This window comes from Phascolarctos cinereus, unplaced genomic scaffold (genome assembly GCF_003287225.1).
Source record: "Phascolarctos cinereus isolate Bilbo 61053 unplaced genomic scaffold, phaCin_HiC Scaffold_3;HRSCAF=262, whole genome shotgun sequence".
Classification (NCBI taxonomy): domain Eukaryota; kingdom Metazoa; phylum Chordata; class Mammalia; order Diprotodontia; family Phascolarctidae; genus Phascolarctos; species Phascolarctos cinereus.
The window spans coordinates 55032477-55058889 of record NW_027555736.1 but is presented as its reverse complement, the minus strand read 5'-3'; the positions used below and the strand labels follow the sequence as shown (position 1 = coordinate 55058889).

General features: G+C 40.5%; 1 protein-coding gene and 1 long non-coding RNA gene across 2 annotated transcripts in view; one reads left to right on the top strand and one right to left on the bottom strand.

Moving 5' to 3' along the window:
• The window catches only part of LRMDA (leucine rich melanocyte differentiation associated), a 1318218-nt gene that overhangs the window by 570666 nt on the left and 721139 nt on the right, over positions 1 to 26413 (bottom strand). The window contains exon 3 of the mRNA XM_021006197.2: positions 6318 to 6444. Coding sequence (XP_020861856.1) covers positions 6318 to 6444 — 127 coding nt within the window. The remainder of the gene's footprint in view (positions 1 to 6317; positions 6445 to 26413) is intronic.
• On the top strand, positions 2349 to 6172 carry LOC110221508 (uncharacterized). The gene is made up of 2 exons (XR_002328146.2): positions 2349 to 2437; positions 5720 to 6172. It is a non-coding gene; the product is annotated as an uncharacterized LOC110221508 (long non-coding RNA).

The following is a 26413-nucleotide window of genomic DNA, read 5'->3' as shown; positions in this document are numbered from 1 at the left end:
GATGGTATTGACAAAGAAATTCTGAAGATACAAAGAAAAATAATTTCAATGAGAAGGAAAATGGTAGATTGTCTAGAAACCAATATTGACATGTAGAGAACTCACCAAACAACTTGAATTTTAAGAAGACACGTACGGAAAGTGGAAGCAAAGACAGGTGAGCATATTCATTTTTTTAAAGTGACATTGTTCTCTGTGAAGTGTCAGGAATTCTGAAGTTTAGAAAACTCAGACTGATGAAGAAAGCTAAGAACAATAAAATGATTTTTAGCTATATTGAGGAAAAGGAAAACATCAAAGAAAGGATAGAGCCACTGCTGTGGTGTGTGGAATATAACTTATGAAAAAGAAAGGCAAAGCTACTCCATTATTTTGCTTCTATTTTCTCTGCCAAGGACATAGCCTTTGGATGGCAAAATGAAAAAAGGGGGGGGGGGGGGCAATAGGGCACTGATAGCCAAGATACATAAGAAGATCAAAAAAGTACAACTACCTTTCCTTGATTTCAAGTGACTTAGCTAAAATAAACTACAACTTTAAAAGAAATGATAGATGGGATTTCTAAGCCACTGTTAATGATCTTTGAAAAATCATAAAGATTTATTTGCAACTTCTCTGTACCTTAATATCTGGTTTGTTGTTGTAAAAATGAGATGTGGTGCTGAGTTACATGTATATTCTTTAGTGGTCCCATCCAGAAAAAAAAGCTAAAAACATTAATTTTTTAGACCTAATTTCTCCAGATTTTTTTCTTTTATTTTTGTTTTAGATCTGTCTAATACTGAGAGAAGACCACTAAAATTTCCTAATATTGGTGTTAGTATGTTTTTTGCAATTCAGTCACTTTTCCTGTCATTAATTTAGTTAATAACAGCCACTTCATGCATGTTGGTTTATCGTCATTTCTTTGGTATTTTAACCGATTATTATGAATCTTTACTTTTTTTTGCTGTATTTGATAGTATGATTGAAACTACTACTTTTTTGGAAATTACATGAAGGATAATATTTTTCCAGTCTCTCATCTTGATTCTATGCAATTTTGTTCCTTTTAGATGTATTTCTTATAAACAAAGATTGCAGTGTTTTGCTTTCTTATTCAGTCTGCCACTCTCTTTTGTTTTATTGGATTGTTCTGTCTATTTACATTTAAAATTATCAGAATTAGGCTTATTTTAAATTCTCTCCCATGTCTTTCTCTAGTACTGTTTTTATATATTATTTCTTCCCTTCCTCTTTTAAGTCAGTATTTTGTTCCTATAATTATTTTTCTTTAAAATACTTTATGAAACCATATTCCCACGGGCTCTTTTCTCACCCATTTGTCAAGCTTTTCCCTAGTTTGGGGACTTTTTAAAAAAAAATATTGATTTGTTTTCCTTTTCTGTATTTATGTCTATTTCTTCCCTTCTTTTCCCCATTCTCTTTCTCTCCTCTCAGTTAAGTGGCTAGTTCCAACTTCCTTCTCCTTTCTTCCTCCTCCAGCTTCTTTTGCTTATAATTTTTCTCTACCTTTTCCTAAGCATATATTTATTTTCTTTGTTCTGTTTTTAATTGTTTAATTTTTGTGTCTACTATGAAATTCTCTTCTTTCTCTCTCTCCCTTCCCCTCCCTCTCCTTTCCCCACCCTGTTTCTCCTCTCCTACCTCCCTCACTCTCCCTTCAAAATAATATACAGCATATTAGTTGGTGTGGGTAGCCCATCAGAACCCTTTTGTTCAATTGATTCCCCGCCCCCACTCCAATGATAGAAAGCAAAGGGCAGAGAATACTGACAGAGAGGTGCTAAGGTAACAAAGGGTTTTAAGAGTTTTAATAATATACTACATATGTGTATATACACACCACATATATATATATATATACTATACTATAATAGACTACGTATAATAATATACTATATATATACTACTTATATATACCATACTATAATAGACTATATATATATGAGTTTTAATTCTTTGTTATCTTCTTTGGGAAGAGTAAAAAAAGTTCTTGAAGCAAACTTTTTTTTTATTTTTTTTAGGCAATTGGGGTTAAATGACTTGCCCAGGGTCACACAGCTAGTAAGTATCAAGTAGTTGGTCTGAGGTCAGATTTGAACTCAGGTCCTCCTGATTTCAGGACCGGTTGCTCTACCCACTGCACCACCTAGCTGCACCTTGAAGCAAACTTGATGGAATAAGAGGGAACCTTGCCATTGGTTGGCCAGATATTGCTCACTCTTATCATGACCCTCAAAAAGTAAGCTGCCAACCCTGAAGTCAGTGGTGAACTCTGAGGAGTGTGACCCATGGCAGAAGAGAAGAGAGCTACCAGCAAGTCATGAACTCTTGAGAAGGATCATTCTTTTGCCTTTTCCCTCAAGCGAATAAGATAAGTGGAGACAGTAAGTGGAGAGCGAGTAGAATTTTTCTCATCTCCTTCCCACATCAGGTATAATACTTTATAGCTAGAGCTACCCACTCAATGAGAGACAGTACACCCCAGAAGGATTTCAGTGGAAATGAGCCGAGGCAAGGGGCAGCTTTAAAGAGTGTGACCCCTGGCAGTAGAGAAAAAAATCCAGCTATGGATTTGATAAGAGAATTAGCCCTAGTGGCTGGGAATTACATTACAGAGAGCAAAAGCCCAAACCATAATGACCTACTCAAAAGAGGCACTGAACTCATTGGGGAACAGTATGAGGATGCCACGAAAAAAGAAAGGCTACTGGGACCCTTTAGTAGCAGAAGTAGTCACATGTATTCCCTATCTGTCTCTTACTACAAGTATATGCTATGTATATGAGTATTCTTTACACTGATGCTATTGTAGAGTAAGTTCCAGGTTTATGGAAAAATGTATTATAGCTACTCTTTGTTTACCAGTAAAAGCCTTTGTGTTTAATTCACTGTGTCCACTAGCTGACTATTAAAGGTGAGTGTACCGGTTATGGTATGAACCCAAAGACTACCATGAACCTTAGGTAGTTTGTTCTCAGGGTACCTAACCGTCAAATGAAAATTGAAGAGTTAGTCCCAGGATGTAAGCTAAAGAAGACACATGTTAACATATACATGTGTGCATCTATTTGGCATACTCCTAACATGAAAATCCCTTCCAACAATGCACATCAACAGCTTGTCTATAACTAGCAAACTTAGACAGTCACTTTGGACACTGTGGGCTCATGTGACTTACCTGTGGTCACACAGCTATTTTGTGTCAAAGATAAGACTTAAACCAAGGTAGTTCTGATTCCAAGGACAGCCTTCTACATGTTGTGCCACACTGCTATCTATCCATCCATTACACTGTGAGCTCCTTGAGGGCAGGTACTATCTTTTGCCCTTTTTTTTGTACCCCCACTATTTAGTACAGTGCCTGGCACATAGCAGGCACTTCATAAATGTTTACTGATTGATTGATCTATGCATCCCCTAGCTTATATTTGTGGACTTGATTTTTTGAATGCAGGTACAAAGATTTACTTGCTTAATTTCCCTATAAATTCACATAGGGAGGAAGATTACAAATTGATGTGATATGGAAAAAATTTGTCACCATTATGATGACAATCTATTCTCATCATTAATGATAGTGGAACCATCATATACGTATTATCATAGCCCAGTGCCCAATGTATTATAAGAGGAAATGGTAATTGACAGCAAGACTTAATACAGATTCAAAAAGAGATTCTGGGTCTGCCCAAATACACATAACAGAAATATGTTCTTGAGGTGACACAATTTTAAACATGCTGGGGATCCAGGTTCAAGATATTTCAAAAAGGGGAAGATTTTATTCCCCAAAAAGGAATTAAGCAGATATCCCCACCTACTATCCATATACCATTTTCCTCCTTTCTATTACGAGAAAAGTCCACACATATATGAAGGGTATCCTTGATAAATATATGAAAAGGGAACAGGAAGGTTCTTGTTCTCTATAGCAGATCATATCTTCCTAGTCAAATAGTTGACTGAGTGGAATAGGGAATGTGTTCCTACTGTATTAATAGTTTATGGAATTTTTAAAAAGCATTTGACTTGGTGGAGCCAATTATAGCCTCATGCATATATTAAGATCAGCATGGTACAGAGGAAAAAGAACTAACTCTAGAACACTAACTTCCCTGATTCATATAACTAGTGTGAGGTTGGGTAAGTCCTTTAAATTTTTCATGCCTCAGTTTCCTCATCTACAAAATTGGGGGGGTTGGACTCAATGGTCCTTTGCATCTAGCTCTACATCGGCATCTTTGTGTGCTCCTCCATAAAAGATTCCTTGACAGTTACAACATAGTTTCATTATTTTTTACAATTTCATGATTTTCAGTATCAAGCAAGGCATGAAGCAGGGAACCAAATGCTCATTGCTGGTATTCACCAGTGTCATGGAGGATAACTCACACAAATTCCAAGCAGAAAAGCCATTTCCTAGACATGGTGAGATGTTCCTGTTTCACGTGAGATGGGGCTGATTGGAATACAACAGGACCACTTCAATAAGTTCCGTGGCCATTCACAAAAGAGATCATTCTAGCGATCCACACAGGAAAAATAAGTGGATGAATCATGAATATTTCCCAAATCATAACATGCAGTTGAATAGAAAGCCCCCTGGCATATATCTCATCCATGGCATTTCAGATGAATAAACAAGTTCCAAATTTGAATGGTTATGGAGCACTTTCAATTATCACATGGTACTCCCCAACACAAAAGCCTACCTGCAGTGCATCATGGAACACTATAATCTCAGATGAATCAAAATTCTAATCATCCTAAGGGCAATGGTGAGCATGGTAGATTAAGGTGCCTGCAACAACTCAATTTAATAAACACTTATTAAATAACCTACTATGTGCCCTGCATTGTGCTAAATTCTGGGGATATAAAACAATAATGACTACAAGCAAAATGTAACATAAAGAACTTTATCAAAAAAGGGCATTCTGGAAGGAGCACTAGATTCAGAAGGAGAAGCCAAGGGTTAAAATCCCTTCATGTCCTTTGATATGGGCCTTGGGTAAATTATTCACCCACTTTGGGCTCTCTTCCTCATTCATAAAAGAAGACAATTGAATTAGATCAACTCTGAGGATCCTTCCAACTCCAAATCTATTATCCCAAGAGGGAGCTTATAACATGATGAACATTGTTGCATTTGTAGCTATGAAATATTAAAAGACTTAAAAGCAGGTCTCCTGCACACTGACCAGATCCTTCGTGAACAATTTTATAGGGCATGGATAAATGACAGAAACGAAGAGGAAATTTGGATAGGCTGCAATTTGCATCAGGGAATGCAGAGAACATTCACATTGAGGAGATCCTGGATCCATGAGAGTATAAGGATAGTCAACAATGACCTCAAATACAGATAGAATAAACATAAAATGAAGTAAAAACAAAGGCTAAAAAATAGTGGGGGTTGGGGGAAAGAATGAGACTAGGAGCCACTACCAGCTAATTGTGATCTTGGGGAAAATACTTGACTGCCTCATGCCTCAGTTTCCTTCTTTGTAAAATGAAGAGATTAGCCTAGATATTCTCTATGTTTTGTTTTGTTTTGTTTTTCCCCATCTCAAAACCACTATGTCTTATGGTCTTCAGGTATAAATGATAAGCAGGCCAGGGGTACAGTGGATTTTCTGCCTTCCCGTCACTCTCTCCATCTGAGCTCAGATTCTAAGGTCTCCAGCCCACATCCCTGGCTTTCTTTTCACAGGAGAACATGAAACCTCAAGCAAAGTTGGCTTTAACCAGCTCTCCTCACAGACACCCCTGGGGAGACGGGACAGCTTCACCATCAACGGCTCCTTCTCCTCTGAAGTCCCCTTCCTTGCTCCAGCCCCTCTCCACTCTGCTTCCCCCCCCCCCCCCCCCCGCCACCCCTTCCTCATTCTGGGAAAGTCCCCAAAGGGAGGGATGTTTGCTCTGCGTCACTACCCAGCACTCGCCACCAGAGGTCGCCCCGCAACACATCCCTAAGCAAACATCCCGGCTTCTCTTTCCAAGCTGAGCGGTGTGACATTATTTTCTTTCTCTATTTTTATCTATTAAAAAGATTTCTCCACAGCCATAACTTAGATCCCCCACACTAAAATGGAGCAACAGGAAGATATAATGGTGCATTTCATTTATGAATGACCTATAATAAATTACTCTGAAGTGTCCCGAGTGCCAAGAGACGGAACGCTTTGTCTGCTGGTGCCCCGTATTTCACATACTTTAATTTAGCTGACACATAAAACCCATCTGACATTTCGAAGGCATTTTTTTTTGGGGGGGGTTGGACGAGGGGTAGACAGTAGTGCAAAGGATATTCGGTTCTTGTTGAGCGTTAAGGTATGGAGCCTGGGTAACCCTGGCAACGCAAGGTCGTTTCCAAGAAGGTTGTTGTCCAATATGAGCTCCTCCAGCCCCGTGAATGCGCTCAGTCCTTCCAGTGACCTGCAGTGACAAAGGCACAGGGAAAAATGATCCGCCACTAAATCAGAGAGGCCATTATGAGCCGAAATAAATATTTTAACCTTCCCTTTCAGGACTGGGAATAGTTTGGGCTTGGTGCCTGTCAGGCGAGTGAATGACAAGAATTAGTAGAGGGAGTGGGGGAGCAGGGAGGGCCCCCTCTGGCACCTCACCACATCCTTCACGCATTGCCAGCATGAAGGATGAGGGTCACTTAGTGAGTAGCCAGAATCCCAAACAAAGGCCTTCAGATACGGCCTGCAGGATAAATTTGTCAATGTCTTGTGCCTTCAGGCACCCAGCCTCGCCTGACCCTAACCTCCATTCCCAAGATAAATAACTCTGTCACAGTTCACCTTCATTCCCTGGACACAAATTTAAGTTGTCATCCATCATTCCTGCCCAGAAATATCATACCCCTCTAACAATAATAAATACAACTTCAGCTATCATTGCAGAGCAGTTCCCCTCTGTACAATCATAGGAAATGGTAGGGAGGGCTCCCCTTTGCCTTCTTTTCACTCCCCACCCCATCCCATCCCACCCTCCTTTTACCTCTCCTTCTGTTGTGTTTTTGTTTTAATCATCACTTCATTTGCTCTGGCCCAGTGTCTCGCGTTAGACGCCAGGCCCCTGCAGGATTGCAGAATCACTCCAGCCTGAGATGTTGGGGGTAGGAATGGGAAGTGGGGGGATATTGAGGAGGGGAGGTAGAGGTGAAACTCTTTAAAGTTGAGCGGACTTTCCTGGTGTCAGCTGGAGTTTCAATTAATAGAAAGCAGATCTCTCTCAAAAAAAAAAGTTTAGAACCCCAAAATGTGGCTCTTGAAGTTGTTAATAAGCTGAGATCTGTGGGAGTTAATCAGCCAACTGAAAAAAACAAGTCAGAAAAGGAATAAGCTCTTACTCTAGAGTTGAAAGTTAACTCTTAATTTCACTGGGTTAGATGGGAAGGGGGGACCTTGGGGGGAGGGTGCTGCAACATACAAACACACACACACACACACACACACACACACACACACACACATTAATCAAAGAAGGCTGCCTGATATAGGGAGCTTACACACAGACCCATATTCACAGCTCATTCACCTACCAGACTCCTAGAGATATGCTGAGATTGCACAGCCTGACAGCTGATGCACTATGCCGACCAGAGGGAAGATTATCATTGTATCTCCTGGCTGTTTTATAAAATGTGATGAATAAGGCAGATACGGTCTGTACTATTTAGTCGTTTTCTGAAGCCGCTTACACTAAGGAGGTTTTCCCATATGTACCTTTTTGCATAGAGGATTTTCTCAGTAACGAATGAGGACCCTGGGCTAGAAACACTACCAAAACCCAGAATCTGAGATTTCAAACAAGTTGTCAGATAGTAATTAATACCCACAAAGTCCCCAGGGTTTACAGCTTCCCTGCTGCCATGCAAATATGACCCCCAAACTGATGGCTGTTCATGTAGAAAGAGAGCAGACTTTAGATTTATAAGACCCAGGTTCAAATCCTGGCTCTGCTGGCTTCACATCTGTAATTTGACCCACTTTCCTCACCTGTAAAATGTCAGGCTAGACCAATTTCCAAGGCCATTTTATTTTTTATGGGACCTTTTGGGTTTCACTTTCTTCATCTACAGAAGGATAAGGTCAGACCTCCCTTCTGATTCTCAATCTATGATGCTAGGATAGCCTCACTCAGAGAATCAGTCCCTGTACCATTGACTTCCAGGTTCCCCACAATCAAAGCTTGTATCGCTTCTTGTCTGGAAAGGAAAATCAAAACTTGTGAAATGCTACCCAAGGGAGGTTTCAGATCCTTGCAAAGCCCTCTACTCTTGTTTTCCCAAAACAGGGACCCAAAGGGAAAAGCCTAGCCCACTCATCAGAATGGGTTAGGCCAGACCGGTCTGGGCCAACCTTCCCCAGTGAGCCCAGGTCCAATGCCCCCTCGGGTCCTGCTGGCTCTCTCCATCAGTGGTTAATCAGGGATGATCTCTGATGCTCATTTTTCAGCATTAGGCCTCTGCCGGCCAAGGGGAGTTCAGGCCACCTCCCTGTCAGCACTACCGAGCCTTATGGGACGCTAATAAGTCCTTTGTGCAGAAACATCAGTTGGGCTCTGGTCAATGTCAGCAGCAAAATACACATTGTCCCTGAGTTATGTTATGCAAATATAATACTCTTATCATGAGAATCGGCAACTGGCAAGGAGATGAAAGCTGGACCCCAAAGTAGTGCAGGGGAGCATAAAACAAGATGACAGAGCATGCAGAGGGACAAAGCCCCAGGAACACTAGAGGGAGTTGCCTGGTGAAACAGCCATTCTTTCCCCAGAGCCCTGGCAGGAGAAGCACAATAGTGGTGAGGGCTTTCCGAGAGGGGCTGGGAAAATTGGACTCAAATCCCTTTACACCTGTCTGGTTTGGAGCTTTTTTGCCATGTAATGTTATTAGCTGCTCAGTTAAAAGGGAGCTGTGTTACACGGGGGGTTGCTTATTAATTGTTGTTTTCATGTCATCAGTGCAGTTCGAGCTTAGTGATTTAATCAGCTAAATTCCGAGCCTGGGGACTGGGGGCAGGGGAGGCAGGCAGGGGAAAGGGCAGTAAGCGAGGGGGGCAGAGAGGGAAAGGCAAGATTGTTGCAGCCTGGATGGAGCAGAGAGAAACAATTAACAAATTTAAGCCTGTGGGTCCTAGGAGGGAAAGGGGAAGGAGGATGCCTTGGAGGTCCTCTTGTCTGTATTGGTCTTTTGGGTTAATATACCTTCATGCAATATTTGGGTATGGCTATGGATGTTATTGAATGAAAGTGCAGGAAAGAAAATGCTTCAAGGTTACACTACATGCACATACATAGCAATACACACATGTGTATGTAGGTATGTATGTAGCACTATATACATATGCATGTATGTGTGTATGTGGCATTATATACATATGTATGTATGTATATATAATTTCTCTGAAGGTAGCTAAGGGACAGAAGATAAAGAAACAACTCCCCCCCCCAAAAAAAATTTCTCATCTGTTACACAGTGTTCTTAACGTCAAAATGCACACCAAATACATCCATTGATGATATTTAAGAAGATATTTAAGAGAAGATTGATGTTTTTTGACTCTTACTTGGTCTAAAATGAGAAAGAAATACATGGAGGGAGACACCTCTCTATTTGCCACTTTCCTGGAATGAACCTAACCCTCTAGCTGGGATGGGGGCTCTAGCTCATCACCATCGCAGCCTGGGTCCTGCCAGCTGTAGCAGGGGCTTCCCACACTCAGGAAATCAAAGCCCGCCCGTTGGTTTGCTGGCTGTAATGGAAGGGCCCAGCGTCAGGCAGGTAGAGCTGCTCTGGAAATCTAATAAACAACCGCGGAAGTACACTGGCAGGTTGCTTTCTTCCTCGCTCAGGTTGCTTTCTTCCTCGCTCTAATGATACAAAAGCTGCCCATTATCTCACCCACAGGTACCATCTCGGTTACCTCGTCGCAGGGCTCCAGCCTGGCTCCCACGGGAGCCCCAGCTGCTGCCAGGAGACTTCGACTGTGATTTCCAAAGTCACATCAGAATGATAAAAACATCACAAGGCATTCGGCTCCAGCTGATTCAAACAGAGAGAACTTTTAAGTTTCCACTGTAATTAACCCTATCCTCGTTAAGATAATTATGATCAAGCTCCCTGTCACAGCTAATATCACAGCATCATTGCCTGTGGCTCACACTTTGCCCTCATTAGCTTACAAACTAAACCGACAACAGACTTGCTTGCAGAGACGAGGCGAGCCAGCTATGGAGCAGGCATCGGGGACCATTTCCAATGCAAGGAGTAGAGAGAGATAACTGTTCCTTGTCCACCTCTAGCGCCCTCCACTCAGCAGCTGGACTAACTTGGTACTCCTATATTTCAACTCCACAAGAATGAAGAGTTTGTGAGAACCTAGGGGAATGGAGACTGACAGGCACCACCTTTTGCAAGGGTTTAAAGGAAGGTGATGAGCAGCTGATACTGGGCTTGTCTTATGGCCTCCTTCCATGCCCGGACCCCTCCCCAAGTCTACTTTAACTGGAAACACTGAACTTTGGAGAATCAGACCAGTCAGAGTGGGATGCCTGTGGGGGGAGGTGGGGGTGGGGGAGGGGGAGAAAGCAGCCGAAACTCAACCACCTCGTGGTTCCCTGGTTCTGAAACAACAAATTCATCTCCTAAAAAGTCTTTTCTGGGAAGAATTTGACCTCTTACCCAGAGTCAGCCAACAAAAACTGGCGCCATTCCTGTTTGTTTGCCATATGCAGGGAGGAGGCAAGAAGAAGGGCCAGCTAGCTGCTACATGCCAGGGAGACATGCTTCAGGGGTCTCCTGAACCTAACTTGTGCAAAGACACCCAGAGCAACAAATTGAAGGGAGATGAGGCCATCTGTGCCGCTGAAAATAAGAACAAATACACAGTGAAACAAAACAAAAACAAGCCATGTTTTTTTAACTAAATAAAAATCTTTGAGAAAATCAAGGGGCTATAGAAACATTAAGGGAAGGAGCCCATGCTGCTCTCTCTCCTCTCTGAGCTCTTCTTGGACTACAAAGCTCAGCCCTCCACCATTCCCTCACTGTTCCACAGGAGTTAGTTCTATTTTCCCAGCTAGACTGCAAAGATAACACCATCTTATATTTATTTAGATGGCACATTGGATAGATAGAGCACCCGGCTGAGATCAGGAAGATCTGAGTTCAAATCAGTCACTTACTAGCTGTGTGACCCTGGGCAAGTCACTAAACCTGTTTGTTTCAGTTTCCTTGTCTGTAAAATGGGGATAAGAATAGTCCCTATATCCCAGGGTTGTAGTGAGGATAAAATAAGATAATCACTGTTGATCCAAGACAGTGCCAAAGAACTCATGATGAAACATTCTATCTACCTCCAGAGAGAGAACTGATGAACTCTCAGTGCAAATGGAAGCATAATTTTTTCACTTTCTTTATTTTTCTTGCTTTTTTTTTGCAACATGGCTAATATGGAAATGTTTTGCATGCTTTCACATATATAATTAATATACTGCTAGCCTTTTAATGGGTGGGAAAGGAACTGGAGGAAAAGAATTTAGAAATCAAAAAGTTTTTGAAGTGAACGTCATAAACAAATAATTTTAGAAAATAAAAGATGATAATTGTGAAGCACTTAGCATAATGTCTAGCCCAGAGTAGATATTATAAAAATGTTAGATATTATTATTATTATTATTATTACTATTATTATATCTTTACAGTTTACAAAAGAGTTTTTAAAATAACTAATAACACTTAACAATTTATTTCCATTTAGGGCTTTACAATTTACAGGCTTTATAATTCTATATACCTTTGTCCCCTGATCTTCAGACTCTCCCACTAAAGAAGGTAAGTGCAAGAATTATCATACCCATTTTATAGATGAAGGAAGTTAGGGACATCATTCCACTAAAATTGTCCTCTCCAAAATTACCAGGGACCTTTTAACTGCCAAATCTAATTGCTTTTTTTTTCCGGTCCTCATCCTGCTTGACCTCTCCACAGCCTCCAACACTACTGATCATCTCCTTCTGATACTCTCTGCTCTCTAGGTTTTCACTTGGCATTTCTCTCCTGATTATCCTCCCTCCTGTCTGACCACTCTTTCTCAGTCTCTTTCACTGAATTTTCATATGCACCTCAAGACACCGTCCTGGGTATTCTTCCCATTTCCAGATATATTATCACACCCAGCGATCTCATCAATTTCCATTGGTTCAATTATCATTTCCACACAAATGATTCCCAGATCCATATAGTGTGTCCCAAAAATCTTAGCGCAGTGTTACGCTATTAAAGCTTGAAACCATATAAAATATAACTGTATCAAACACTGTTCCTCATCCTGATCATATGGCCTTGGGTCTCCACTGTAATGAAGGCTTCTTTAACAAATTCAAACTATCAAAGCTTTAAGCTGCACTAAGACTTTTGGGACATGCTGTATTACATAGACCTAAGCTGTCTCCTGAGCCCCAGGCCTATACCACCAACATCTTTTTAGATATCTCAGATGTCCCATACATATCTCAAACTTGACTCAAACCCTCCCATCTTCCTAACTTGCCATTCTGGCCACCCACACACCTGGGTTTAATCTTCAATTCATTACTCACTTCAACCTGTATATTCAATCCATTGTCAAATCTTGTCATTTCTACCTTAATGAACAATGTCTCTTGTATGTATTCCCTTCTCAACCTTAGACAGCTACCACCCTGGGACAGGCCCCCATCACTTCTCACTTGGGCTCCTGCAGAATAGAATTCTTGGGGGAGGGTTCTCTGACTCTAATCTCTCCCTACTCTCCACTCTATCTTCCCCTCATCTGCCAAAGTGATCTCCCCAAAGCACAGGTCTGACCATGTGGGCCCCCTACTCAATAACTATCACTGGCTCCTATCACCCTGATGATCAATTAAAGTCCTCTGTCTGCTTGACACTTACTAGCTGTGTGACCTTGGGCAAGTCACTTAACCCTGATTGCCTCACCAAAAAGGTGATACATCTGTATCTTCAGCAAGTCCTTTGCTAGGCCTGAACTGTATAAGAAGAGGTCAAACTAGATCACATATTGGAAATTTTACAATGTTTTACATTATCCTAAGATGCACGCTACTGCAGAACTCTCTTTTAACCAATAACATTCTCTTGATGACACTATACATCTGCAAATCATATAATATCACAATCACAGAAGAATCAAAATTTCAAGTGACACAAAGGGCAATGGAAAGACACATGGTGGTCAAAGTAAGCCTCAGAACATTCTCAACAATGACTTGTCTTTGTTTATTGAATTGAATTGCGATCAAAAAGTGGCATGAAGAAAGTTTGCCAACCATATAGCATAAGTGAGAGCCAGAGATGGCCAGGCCAGTGTGCAATAGTACTCTCAAATGAGATAGTAATTCAAACATAAAACACTTAGCACAATGACCAGCACATAGAAGGCACTAAATAAATACTTTTTCCCTGGCCCTTCCCTTTTCCATCAAAATATTCAATCGAGAAATCTATCAATAAGCATATATTAAGCACCAGCTGTGTGCCAGGCACTTCTTGGATACAAAGACAGAAATGAAACAGTACCTACCCTAAAGAGCTTAAATCAATCACGGGAAATAACAGGTAAATATGCAAACACATACAAAGTAAATACAAGGTGATTTTGAGGGAGAGGTAAACCATCGTTCTACAGAACATCAGGAAAGACCTTGTGTAGGAGGTAATTTGGGCTGAGATCTGAAGGAAGCTAGGGATTCTAAAAGGCAGAGACAAGGAAGGAGTTCATTCCAATGAAGGGGAACAGTCTGTACAAAGACATGAAAATAAGAAGTGGAATGCCATATATGGGAGACAAGAAGAAGCCCAGCTTGGTTGGAGCATAGGATGTGGAAAGGGCAGATTTAATATCTGTGTGTGTATTTATATGTATACACATATACATGTATACATATGTGTGTATTTATATGTATTTATATATGTATTATATATTTATGTACATACGTGTGTAGATATATCTATCTATACAGATAGATAGATAGATAGATAGATAGATAGATAGATAGATAGATAGATGGATAGATAGATGGATAGATGGATAGATAGATAGATAGATAGATAGATAGATAGATAGATAGATAGAAGGATGGACGGACAGACGGACAGACAGACAGACAGACAGACAGACAGACAGACAGACAGACAGACAGACAGACAGATAGATAGATAGTTAGATAGATAGATAGATAGATAGATAGATAGATAGATAGATAGATAGATAGATGGATGGATGGATGGATAGATGGATAGATAGATAGATAGATAGATAGATAGATAGATAGATAGATAGATAGATAGATAGATAGATAGATAGATAGATAGATGGATGGATAGATGGATAGATGGATACATAGATGGATAGATAGATGGATGGATAGATAGATGGATAGCTAGAAAAAATAGAATGCAGCCAGATTGTAAAGGGCTTTAAATGCCAAACAGAGGCATTTGTATTTGATCCTAGCAGTAACTGGAAGCCCCTAGACTTTCATGAGCAGGGGAGAGACATCAGCAGAAGGTAGGGTTGTGTTCTCTATTTGTTTTTGTGCTCTCCCAAGGTACTTCTCTGACTCAGTCAATATAATTCAGGTATAAAGAGATCAACATTTGACTAGTACTGAGTATTAAATCTCTCTGTATTTGTGTGTTGTTGGTGGGGATTTACCAACATGAACTGGTCCACTTGGAGGTCTTTCCTGTACGCCTCTTGTGTGCTTATCACAATGTACTATAGGCAACATAAGTAGAAAAAATGAAGCTTTGACCTGGAGGAACTTTCATCCTAATTTAGAAGCTGTACATCACCACCACTACCCCCCAGTAAAAGTCATACATTAAGCTTCTGCTTGCGGTCATTTGTTTTCGTGCAATTCAAAACACATTTCTCAAACACCTATGTACAGAGAACTGTTCTAGGTGGTATAAGATGGAAGGCCAAAATTAAAAAATCTGTATCCTCAAGGAATGAATAATCTATTGAAGCATAAAACATGTATGCAAATGAGTATACACAAGGTAATTTTAAGAACTGGGACAAAGGAGAGGTTTCCCATTGGAAGTAGCACCCAAGTTAAGCCTTGATCCAAGGATTCTGAAAGCAGGTGGGGAAAGAGAATATTCCAGGCAAGGGAGACAATTCATGTACATTCCAACCATACCAATTCTCAAAGCAATCAATTGATATTATTTATTCAGTGCCAACAACAGGCCGGGGCCTGCTTAAGAGATATAAACGTAGACCTTCCCTCAATAAGTCTATAATCTAAATGGGAAGGTAAATTAAAATACACGAAGCAGCAACGGGCACAGGGCAGTGTTTGTATAGTATAGACTGTAAATGCTGTAAGGAATCCAGAGGAGAGAGATTGCTGAAGAGCTAGTAAAAGACAACTGGGAAGGAAGGACATTGCCCATGGGAACAACTATATGAACACAAGCAAAGTACACCATGCTCACATTTAGGACAATTGACTTTTGGTAGAATGTAAGCTCCTTGAGGGCAGAGACTATTGCATGGTCATCTTTGTACCCTAAGAGAAATTATTATTTTTCTATTATCTTAATAACCATTATGAAATTACAATTTAGATTTTTTCCTTTATTTCCTCATTCAGGGACCAGCCCATCTACGTCATTCTGCCAGTCTCTGAAGGATAAGGCTGATAGATGAGATTGGCCTAATCCTGGGGGTACATGCTCCTCAATCTTGGGCAGACTCCATTCAACTAAGAGACCTCATTTTTGTTTGTAGTGTAAACAGAATGTAATCTAGGTGCATCCCAGCCCTAAAGCATTAAGTCTATGCCCTTTGCACCCCTCCATTGGAGTTTAGGGTAACCCAGCTCATGAAGGAGAAAAACAACCAGAGTGGTCTGGGTAGAGATTGATTCCTTTGTCCAGATTTCTGGAGATGGCTGAGTCTCATGATCAAGCCATGTTCTCAGCAGGAAGAGCCAAAGACTTTTAGCCCACCTCCTCACTAATATGTCTACCCCCTTATTAATTGTTCACCAATCAGAGTTGATTTTCAGGGGCACCTCCTTTTCCAAAGGTATTTCAGCGTTCAGGGATCCCCATGGTTTCGTCTTTGGTTACCAAGAGGAACCACTGACCATCAATTTATTGATTATCAGCTAGCCTAATTAATAAATTATTAATTACCCAGAAACTCTGTCTCTAGGGTTTTTTATTCATCTCAATCCCTAACATCCAGCAGAGTGCCTTGCACAGAGTAGGTATTTAATAAAGGTTTTCAGAATTAAATTATTGAACTGATAACCAGATCCATTTCTATCATTATTATTAGTGTCAGCCATGCCAAATATATTCAATGCAATTCAAATCAATGAGCAGTTACTCAATACTCACTCTTTCTTACCCCACTAGGGAATACAAATAAAAGACAAAATAATCCCTGTCCTCAAGAAGGTTCCATTTTACTGAATGAAAGTTGTGGTAGTTATAGGCATTTCATGTTCATTCTCTTTTCTACAGTACTTTAGAGTTTACCAAACCTTTTACGTATGTGATCTTACTACCACCTTCTATTCCCTCCACCTTCAGAGCTAGACATAAGAGAAGATGCTCAGATGAATATGGGCACAAAAACACAGGTGACAAAAATCCTCTACCTCAGCTTTGCATAGGTTTCTGAATCATTTTGATTCATAACATTTTTAACACATACATATGCATGGATGGATGGATGGGTGGAGTTTATGATTACTCAGAATCTTCTTCTTATTGTTGTTTTTAATAATCTAAAGATTCAGCTGGTTGGAAAAGGACTCAAAATGGAGTTCCACCCACCACCCCCAGGGAGATGTAAAGATTTTCTATGTGTAAAGGTTGTTTTCCCCCAAGGGAGATGTAAAGATTGTCTATAAGGCATGCCAATGATGCAGCATGTATGAGCATCATTGGCTTGGAATCCAGGGGCAGGATAGGTTAAAGTTCTAACAGCCATTGAGCAAACACACATTTGGACCAAAATACTTCTTTTCACCATGTGAGCTATTTACCTGAAAGAAAACAGTCTCTCATCTGCAGTGACCTTTCATCATTCTACACAAAGGGGATTTTTTAAAAACTCACCAAGCAGCAACTATTCAACACAGCCCTACAAGAAGAGGAGCTATTTATGCGGCCAGGGAGGCGAGCTGATCAAGCCCTTGCCCCAGGGCTAGCCCTTGTAGGAGAGACCAGGAGCCACCTGGGAAGGGAAGCTGGGGCCAAGGAAGCCAATAGACAGCGGCAGCCAGCTGGTTTCTCAAGATCCCAGTCAACCAAAGAAGATGAAAACATACTTTCTGCCTCACACTACAAGGCAGCTTTACATCTCCCACAGCAAAAGACCTTAGAGATGGGGTCAATGCCAAAGATGCTCTTGGACCATTTTCTCATCTTAAAACCAACCCTGAATCTCTGCTATCCAAACCTCAAAATCCACAATTCTGTTTATTCCTGCTCTCCCTTCCATAACCCAGTGTCCTGTCTGAATCCTACCTTGCTGAAATGGAAACATGGTGTGGTCCAATGCTGTCTTAATTAATTCCTTTTTACAAAAACCTTCAGATTTCATTTTTAAGCAATTAAGTGTTATGAAGCAAGAATATAGAACCCAAGGAGAAACTTGTATTTAGTTTGCATTGTTTACCAGTACTAACAAATTGGATCACCTTGGCAAGGAGATAGGAGAACTGACTTTTGGTCCCACAAGTGCCGTTAACCAGCCGAGCCATCTTGGTCAAAGTGCTTCTCCCCTCGGGTCCTCAGTTTCTTCATCTGTAAAATGAGGGGCTTGAAGGAGCTGATTTATATGGACCCTTTTAGCTAACATTCTAGAATCAGGGGAGAATGTGGAAATATTTCATCAGAAGGCATTGCTGGACTGAATCAAATTTTAACCAGATCCCAAATCATCCTGTCATTTGGCTAAAACTCAGGTGGGACTGTAGCTCCCAACCCCCACTTTTTATCAAGAAAAGAAAAAGCACAGGCCAGCATAAGGAAAGCTAATGATTTTGACAACAGGATGAAGAAGGAGGAGGGAATGGAGGCATGGGGCATTTATTATTTTTTTCCCTCCTTTTCATCTTTCACAACAACCCAAGCTAGGGAGTGACAAGCAAATTGACATGCTGCTCAGAGGGCAAAAGATAAATGTTTGATGAATTAGCCATTGGTGGAGAAGTGATGGGCTTCATATGTGCATAATGGCCCAGCAGACTTACCATTCAGATTGCCTGCCAAGATAAGGAGTCATAATGAATGGGCCTTGCAAAGTCCTGGCCAGAAGAAAGTTCAATGTGAATAGTTTTAATAAACTTAATATTAAAAAGAATGAAGGTGGGACGGAGGAGAAGCGAGCACCTTGGAGAGGTCAAGTTGGCTGGCTAATGAACAGCTCCAGGCTGGGTTATCATTTATGGTTGAGCAAATGTACCCAAATTAGAAGAGGTCAAGCATGGTTTGCCTCTGGGTAATGCTTGTATCCCCCAAGGCAAGGGTCAAAAGGGGAAGATTGTGTTGTTATTACTGAAAATTATTATGAACAGCTATCGTACCCCATACTAATCCCAAAATACTCCAGTGAAGGCCCTCAATACAGTGACCTTCCAGATCCCTTACTCAGTACAACTCAAGAGATCCTTCTCTTTCTAGACCAGCCATGTCAGATACGCCTCCACATTTTTCTTCTCTCCCTGATTTCTTGATCACTTAAACCCACTTGGCAGCTATGATCTCAACACCATTTAGAGTCCGTCACTTGACTACAATCAAGTCACCAAGATCTCCTCTGTGTAACATGTTCTCGCATGTTTTTTTCCCCCAGTAGCAGCTATTTTACATAGAAGGAAAGGGGAAGAGGCCTAAATCTAATCCTAAAAGAAAATAAGTTCTGTGACCTTGGATCTTTCTCAACCTCAGTTACCTACAGAATGAAAAGGAAGGCCCAGATGGTCTCTAAAGACCTTTCCATGTCTAGCTTGCTGTGATTTTAAGAACCATGTTACCAGTCTTCCAAATTCCCTTCGTCCTTTGATAAATATGGAACCACAAAAGAGCCCTGGTTGGCCAAGTATTCAAATAGCCAACTTCTTGGTGTTGCTTCCAGAGTCTATTCCCTATTTCAACAGAAACGATTACATAAAAGATGACAATTTCCCTTCCCCCTTCCATCTTTCACCCCTTGGGTGTGAATTTTCAATAAGGACAAAAGTAACTCATTACTAAACAGCTCAGGAAGGCCAGAGTTATTGGAGAAAATAAAGTTTTATGAGCAGCTCTCTCTCTCTCTCTCTCTCTCTCTCTCTCTCTCTCTCTCTCTCTCTCTCTGTAAGTGAGAAAGTGAGTGAGAGAGGAAGCCAGAGAGGTATGGCTCAGGAGTACAGGGTGAATTATAGACTGCCGCTCAAGATTCACAGCTTTTCGTGGTAGGAGGTTAATATTCTCACATGTCATTAGGTCTGCTGCCTCTACGGATGGCTCATTGAATCAGGCAGCAAATTATTTCCTCATGCTACAGAGGACAGCACACTTCAAAGGGAGGGAGCTGGGGTCAGGATGGCCCTCCAGTTAGATTAATGACTTGGGATCACCAGGGGTTGCCTATAAGTAAGAATGTGACTGAAGCTTTTGACAAAGCTAACTTTCTGAACAGCCTTGACCCAGATTTGTTTTCTAGCACCCCAAATCCAGCCACCAAATTTTATTTCTAGCTCTGCATCCAAGTGTCCAGTTTAGGCCTATGACCCACCTGGTCTTTTGTTCCCTTTCTTTGGCCTACCCTTTCCTTTCCATCTCTAGAAATCCTATTCATCCTATAAGCTCAGGCTAAATCTCACCTCTTCCACGAAGCCTTCTTTTATTACACAATCCGATCCTCACTGGCCTCCCACAGCATCATCCATTTGGTTACCTGATGGGCCCACTGAATACACTATACATTCCTTAACTTGGCATTCAAGATGTTCCACACTCTGGCACTCAGCTAAATGCCCCACTTTTTCTTCTTCATACACATTCTTCGGAAAATGTGCTTCAGAAAAAACAAACTATTCACTGTCCCTTAAAAGTGTTCTATACTAAGTTACCTTTGGTGCCACTGCTCACGCTGTTCCATGCAAAGAAAAAACCTTCCTGGCCATCTTTACCCAAATATTAATAAACTTTCAAGCACCAACTTACACGGCATCTCCTCTCTGTGCTCTACTCTGATTGTTACAGCCAAAAGTGAGCTCTTTGTCCTATGAAACCATCTAGAGCGGTGTGCCTTTTTTTGACTAATGCAATCTGTGTTATATGTTTCTATTGCCCAGAAGAGCATGACAGCAGCTGCCAGGGAGCACATCTTAGAACTGATTATAGATCCCCTACTCTCTCATTTTAAATAAAAGGAAACTGAGGTTACTGGTATAATAGAGGGAAAAGAACACTCAAATCAGAGCCAGAAGACACAGGTTCAAATCTCTGTCTCTTACTGCCTGTGTGATCTGGGAGAAGTCACTGCATCTCTCTGAGCCTCAGTTTACTGTCTATAGAATGAAAGGCTTGGACTAGATAGCCTGTGAGGTTCTTTGAGGCTCTAAACCAATTATCCTATGATCCTAAGTGCTCTTCACCTTGGAAATGTCTGTAAGTACTTACTATGATATTGAACATAGTAGGCACTCAGAAAATCCTTACTAAATAGACTCAATGAGATGTCATCTCTTCTTGTTTTCTCATTGGTTCATAGTTATAAATGTCTCCTCAACTAAACTTATAAGACCATTGATGACAAAAACCATGTCATTTATTTCTTTGCCACACAGTGTCTAAGGACCGTGGCCTAGGACGCAACTGTAGTACCATCAAAAGTTCTGACCAGCTGTTTCAAAACTGTATCCACACCACAGCCAGCCCACCCTTGAGTCTCATCTAGGGACCAAACACCCACAAGGTGCTGTTGGAAGAGAGGACGCGAAATGAGGAACTGTAAAGTTCTAAACAAAATTCCCTTTATTGTTTTTTTTAGCAGTCTTAAAAAAACTTCATATCTCTAACATATATTTAAATGCAAAATTCAAAGGGAAGGAAATGTTTAGAAGAGCCTCCCATGAAGCAATGATAAAGGAGAGAAAGCACGTACCCATCAAAAATATAAGGTATCCCCAAAAGTCTTGGTATAATTTTAAGTTTTAATAGCTTTAAGTTTTGATAGCTTAAAAGTACACTAAGACTTTTGGGACATGGTGAGTGCAACACCTAGGTTCAAGATCTACCTCTGACATGTACTGGCTGTGTGACCCCGACAAAATTACTCAACCTCTCAGCACCCCAGTCTACTCCCTAAGACTAAAAATCACAAAGCTGTACTGGTAGAAAAGTTTCCTCTTCTGAGGGAGTGCCCTATACCAATGAAATCATGGATCCATTCCCTATTCCCTATGTTGGCAGAAGGAATATTTTAATTTTGTCTTTGATATTACTGGGCAGGTGTTTGGGGGCAACCCTCCTTTAGTACTATTTATACTATGTCAGGAGGTGTTTACAGATGTCATACTCATCAGGAGCTCTGACAAGATGCCTAAAGGGATCCACATGGGGAATTTCATATCCTCTATCACATCGTCTGCGTGTGTATATTGCAAAGTGTGTGTGTATGTGCATGTGCATGTATATGTATACATGCATGTCTGTGCATGTGTGTATGTGTACATGCACGTCCATAGGTATCTGCACACATATATATCTGCATATGGGTGTATATATGCATGTTTATAAGTATATGTATGTGTGTATGCATATGTATATACATATACATGCATGTGTATCGACATATGTATGTATATATGTGTATATGTATGTAGTTCTTTTATGATATGCCTATAAGAATATATATGTGTAATATGCCATACCACAAGCATATAAAGAGATGCTTATATAATCATATATTTCATGTAACTCTGGTTGTTAAATATGTACAACTATAATTATAATTATAGATAACTATAGCTTTAATTATACCCATATATAATATATTATATGTTTGCATATTGTGCACACATGCACACGTATACACATACACATACATGCATACATGTATATACACACATGTAAATATATAAAATCAGTTATATAATGAAATATAAAATTATTTAAGTATCTCTTTATATATGTGTGGTATATTACACATATATTCTTACATGTACATATGTGTATATATGTACATGTATGTGTGTATACACACATGTATATATATATATATATATATATATATATATATATATATATATATATATATATACATATATACACACATATATGAATTAATGAAATCTAATTTGATCTTCCTGACAACATGGGGAGATGGGTAGCACATAGCACACTATTATTCCCATTTTACAGGTGGGGAAACCAAAGTCCAGATAGGGCAATAACTTGAAATAGTAGCAGAGTCTAGAAACTTAACTGAGTCCAGAGCCCTGCTCTCGGCTGCCAGGCCAATATTCTTTCTGCTGCGTCCAAGCCTCTCACCTCTGTCAGCCTTTCTTCGACAGACCATATCTACACTTTCATCCAAGATTTTCAAGTGAGTAAGATGGAAAGTTCAGTAACCACATTTTTCTCTCCCTCATTCTAAAGCTAAGCGACTAAGCTGGCTTCAGAGTCAAGGTCCAGGTCAGTGAAACAGCTAAAGTTTAAAGCAATATTAGGTCAGACACTCTATAAGGGCCTCAGGACGGGAATGTTCTTTTGGGAATACTGTTCACTCACGGGATTCCTATTCTAAAACATTTTCTGTCCCTTTTATTCTTTCCATCATGTCATCCTTCCCTCCTCACCTTGGTCTCTTAGAATCCAGAGTTTCTTCTAAAGCGTAGATCTGCTGCCGCCTCCTAATCCAGGTATTTCCTAATCTCTCATTTGTCAGTGCTTTCTCTCTTGAAATTACTTTCTATAACTGTGTGCGTTATTTACTAATTTTTACACAATTTCTATCCTCTCAAAAGAAAGTGAGATTCTTGAGGGGGAGGAAAAGCTTCATTTTTATCCCTCTATCCCTAGCACTTGGCATCTGCCTTGACTTAATAAATGGAACTTGACATATTTTTATTGTATAAAATTGAAAGTCTTGCCCAATTCTCAAAATGAGATATCTCCAAGAGTCTCCAATGTACTTATTCGGGTTTGGCCAATTACCTTGAATTCTACTTAATGGACTATCTCAAGTTCCTATAATTAATGGTTTGTGTTGTTGCTGGTTTTTTCCCATATATGAGATTAGGTTAGGTGGAGATTATCTTTTATGTTGTTACTAGCTCTTCTACCTTATTGCCTTCACAACCACCTTGATCTGATCTCTTCCTCAGCCTCCAGAAGTTTATAGCTAAATCTGGCTGGTCGAAATAGTGATCTCGAAAAACACCTCACAATGACAGGGAAAGAAGGCATGGCTGTCAGTCTTCAGGAGGAGAGTAATGGAAGTTTCCTGGTTTCACAGGAGCAGACGAGATTGACAGGCTGTGTGACTTTGCCCATCTCCAACGTCACTTGAAAAGAAAGTGACAGCAGGCAGACACATCATGCAGCATGTGAGCTGTAGCCTTCTTGTTAGTGCTTTGGGGCTCTGCTCTCACTGGGGCTTGTTTGCACTGAAAGCCAGAGCGGCCTGAATAGAGGGGAGCTGCCCCGCAGGGAACAATCCTGTACTAGGTCAGAGAACAGATTCTCACTCTTGTTTCTCCACCTCCACAACATTCCTCACCTGAGTGGGTGGGGAAGAGAAACACCTGGAGGTGGGGGGGTGAGGGAGGTGTTACACTAGGTGATAGGTTAGATAGATAGATATGAGGAAGGAAGGAAGGAAGGAAGGAAGGAAGGAAGGAAGGAAGGAAGGAAGGAAGGAAGGAAGGAAGGAAGGAAGGAAGGAAAGAAGGAAGGAAGGAAGGGGGGGAGGGAGGGAGGGAGGGAGGGAGGAAGGATGGATATGCATATCAACATAGTAGGCCCTCAAAAAATCCTTACTAAATAGACTCGATAGAAAGGAAAGATAAAAAGAAGAGAAAGGATAAATAGAAAAAAGAGAGAGGAAAGAGAAAGAAAGAATAGATAGAAAAGAGAGAGGAAAGAAAGAAAAAAGAGAAGTTAGAAAAGAAGATAGCTTGAATAGATAGAATAGATGGATAGCAAGAAAAGAGAAACGATAGATAGATGATAGATAGGAAGATAGGAAGAAAAAAGAGAGAGGAAAGAAAGGACAGAAATTATAGAAAAAAGGATAGAAAGTATAGAGAGAAAAAAGAGAGGAAAGAAAGAATAGACAGAAAGGATAGAAAGAAAAGAGAGAGGAAAGAAAGATGAGAGAGGATAGAAAAGAAAGAGGATAGCTAGAATAGATAAAAATAAATGGATTAAAAAGAAAAAGGGATAGATAGAGCATTTGTTAAGTGTTTACTATATGTAGAGAATTTTCTAAGTTCTGGGGATACAATAAAAGCAAGCTGTAAAGACCCTGCCCTCAAGGAGCTTACATTCCAGCGAGGGAAGATAATAGATAAAAGGGAGCTGAAAGGGTGAGAGGAGAGTACTCATGGCCAGGCATGTCTGCAAGTAAGGAGGTAGGAAGAAGTCCAGAAAGAAAGTCAAATCAGGAATGAAGTGAGCATTGCTGGGGCCTCTCATGAAATGGCAATCTGGGCTAGGGATTCACTAATCATGGCAGAAGCATCTCCATCAGCAGAAGGAAAGGAAGTCTGGATAGGGAGTAGAGTTGGAGTATGGGGGACAAAGAAGGTGACAGAGGACCACAGCAGGAGAGACTGGGGAAGCATATCAGAGGCCTAGAAGAAGATGATCATGAGGTCATAGGATCACAGATTTTGAGCTGAAAGGGGCCTCAAAGCCCTTAGCTTCAGGGCTAATTTAATCCAATTAGCTCATTTTACAGTGGCAGAAGCTAAGGCCCAGAGATGTTAAGACACTCCCTTACTTAAGGTGTCACAGGTGAGGGTCAGAGCTGGGATGTAACTCAAGATTTGTGGCTCTCTATCACAAGGCCTGCCAATGCAAGGTGTCTCAAACCAGGCAAGCATCAATGTGAGAATCATAGACACTCTAAATCATAGGATCTCAAAGTCGGAATGGACCTAGAAGATCACATAGCCCAAATCACAACCGAAGCACACATCCTTCCTACAACACCCCTGACTGGCAGACACGCCACCTAAGTACATTGAGAAAGATGTTCATGGGGAATCAGGAACACCTTGGTTCAAATTCTGTCTCCAACATTTACTAGTTACTTGATAATGGGCAAAATCACTTAACCTTCTGAGCCTCACTTTACTTATCTGTAAAATGGGGCTGACAATACCTCTAGTATCTCTCTCACAGGAGTGTTGTAGGGCTTAAATGCTTTAATACGTATGAAGGACTTTGCAAGCCCAAAAGGTTATGGTTGATTTTTATTATTGTTAATATTAATAATAACATATGAGATTGAGATGATAAGCCTTATCTCTAATGATGAAGAATGCATTGCTTCGAAAGTAGCCTCTAATAAGGCATTTTTTCCCTTACACTAAACCACGTATGTGTCTCCACATTGCTCCTACTTGCTCCCAGGACTGAACAGCACAATTCTAACAGCTCCTTCCGTGTGAACACACTTCAAGTATTTCAAACATAGACTGTGTTTTCCACTCACTCTTTTCTTCTCTAGATTAAAATTCTCTAGTGCCTTTAACTAATCCTTGGATGGCATGGTATTGAGCCTCTGTATCATTCTGGTAGCCTTCTCTGGGCACTTTTCAGAAACTGAAGCATCGAAATAATGAATTTTACTGGGCAAACACAATCAATGAAAGATACAAAGAAGGTCCCTTAACTTTCATATTATGATTTTAAATACAACGCATGGTTTTCTACCTTCAATGAGCTTTCCACCTAGTTCAGGAAACAAGACTAACACACATGAGTACATAAAGAAAGAAGAGAATTAAAGGGTAAAGAACAGTCTCAGAAAACCAAATGTAGAAGCTTTGCCCTTCTAAATGAATCAATAGGTGAGCTTTGTGATGGAGTAGTGGGGATATTTTGGTAACAAAATAAGTACCACAGGGATGATTGTTGGTGCTGAGGAGGAAATGGTAGGTTTTCTGAGTATTTGGAGGTCGGGCATATCCTCACATGAGCAAAAGTATCAGCTGCACCCTCAATAAGCTACAGGGTGGCTCCAAGGCTCCCTCCTAACTAAGTTGAGTAAAAGGCAATTTCTTAGATACAGAGCATCGTATTCTCCATATGCAAAACAATCGATGATCAGAAAATTCCAAAGTACAAGGAGCATAACAT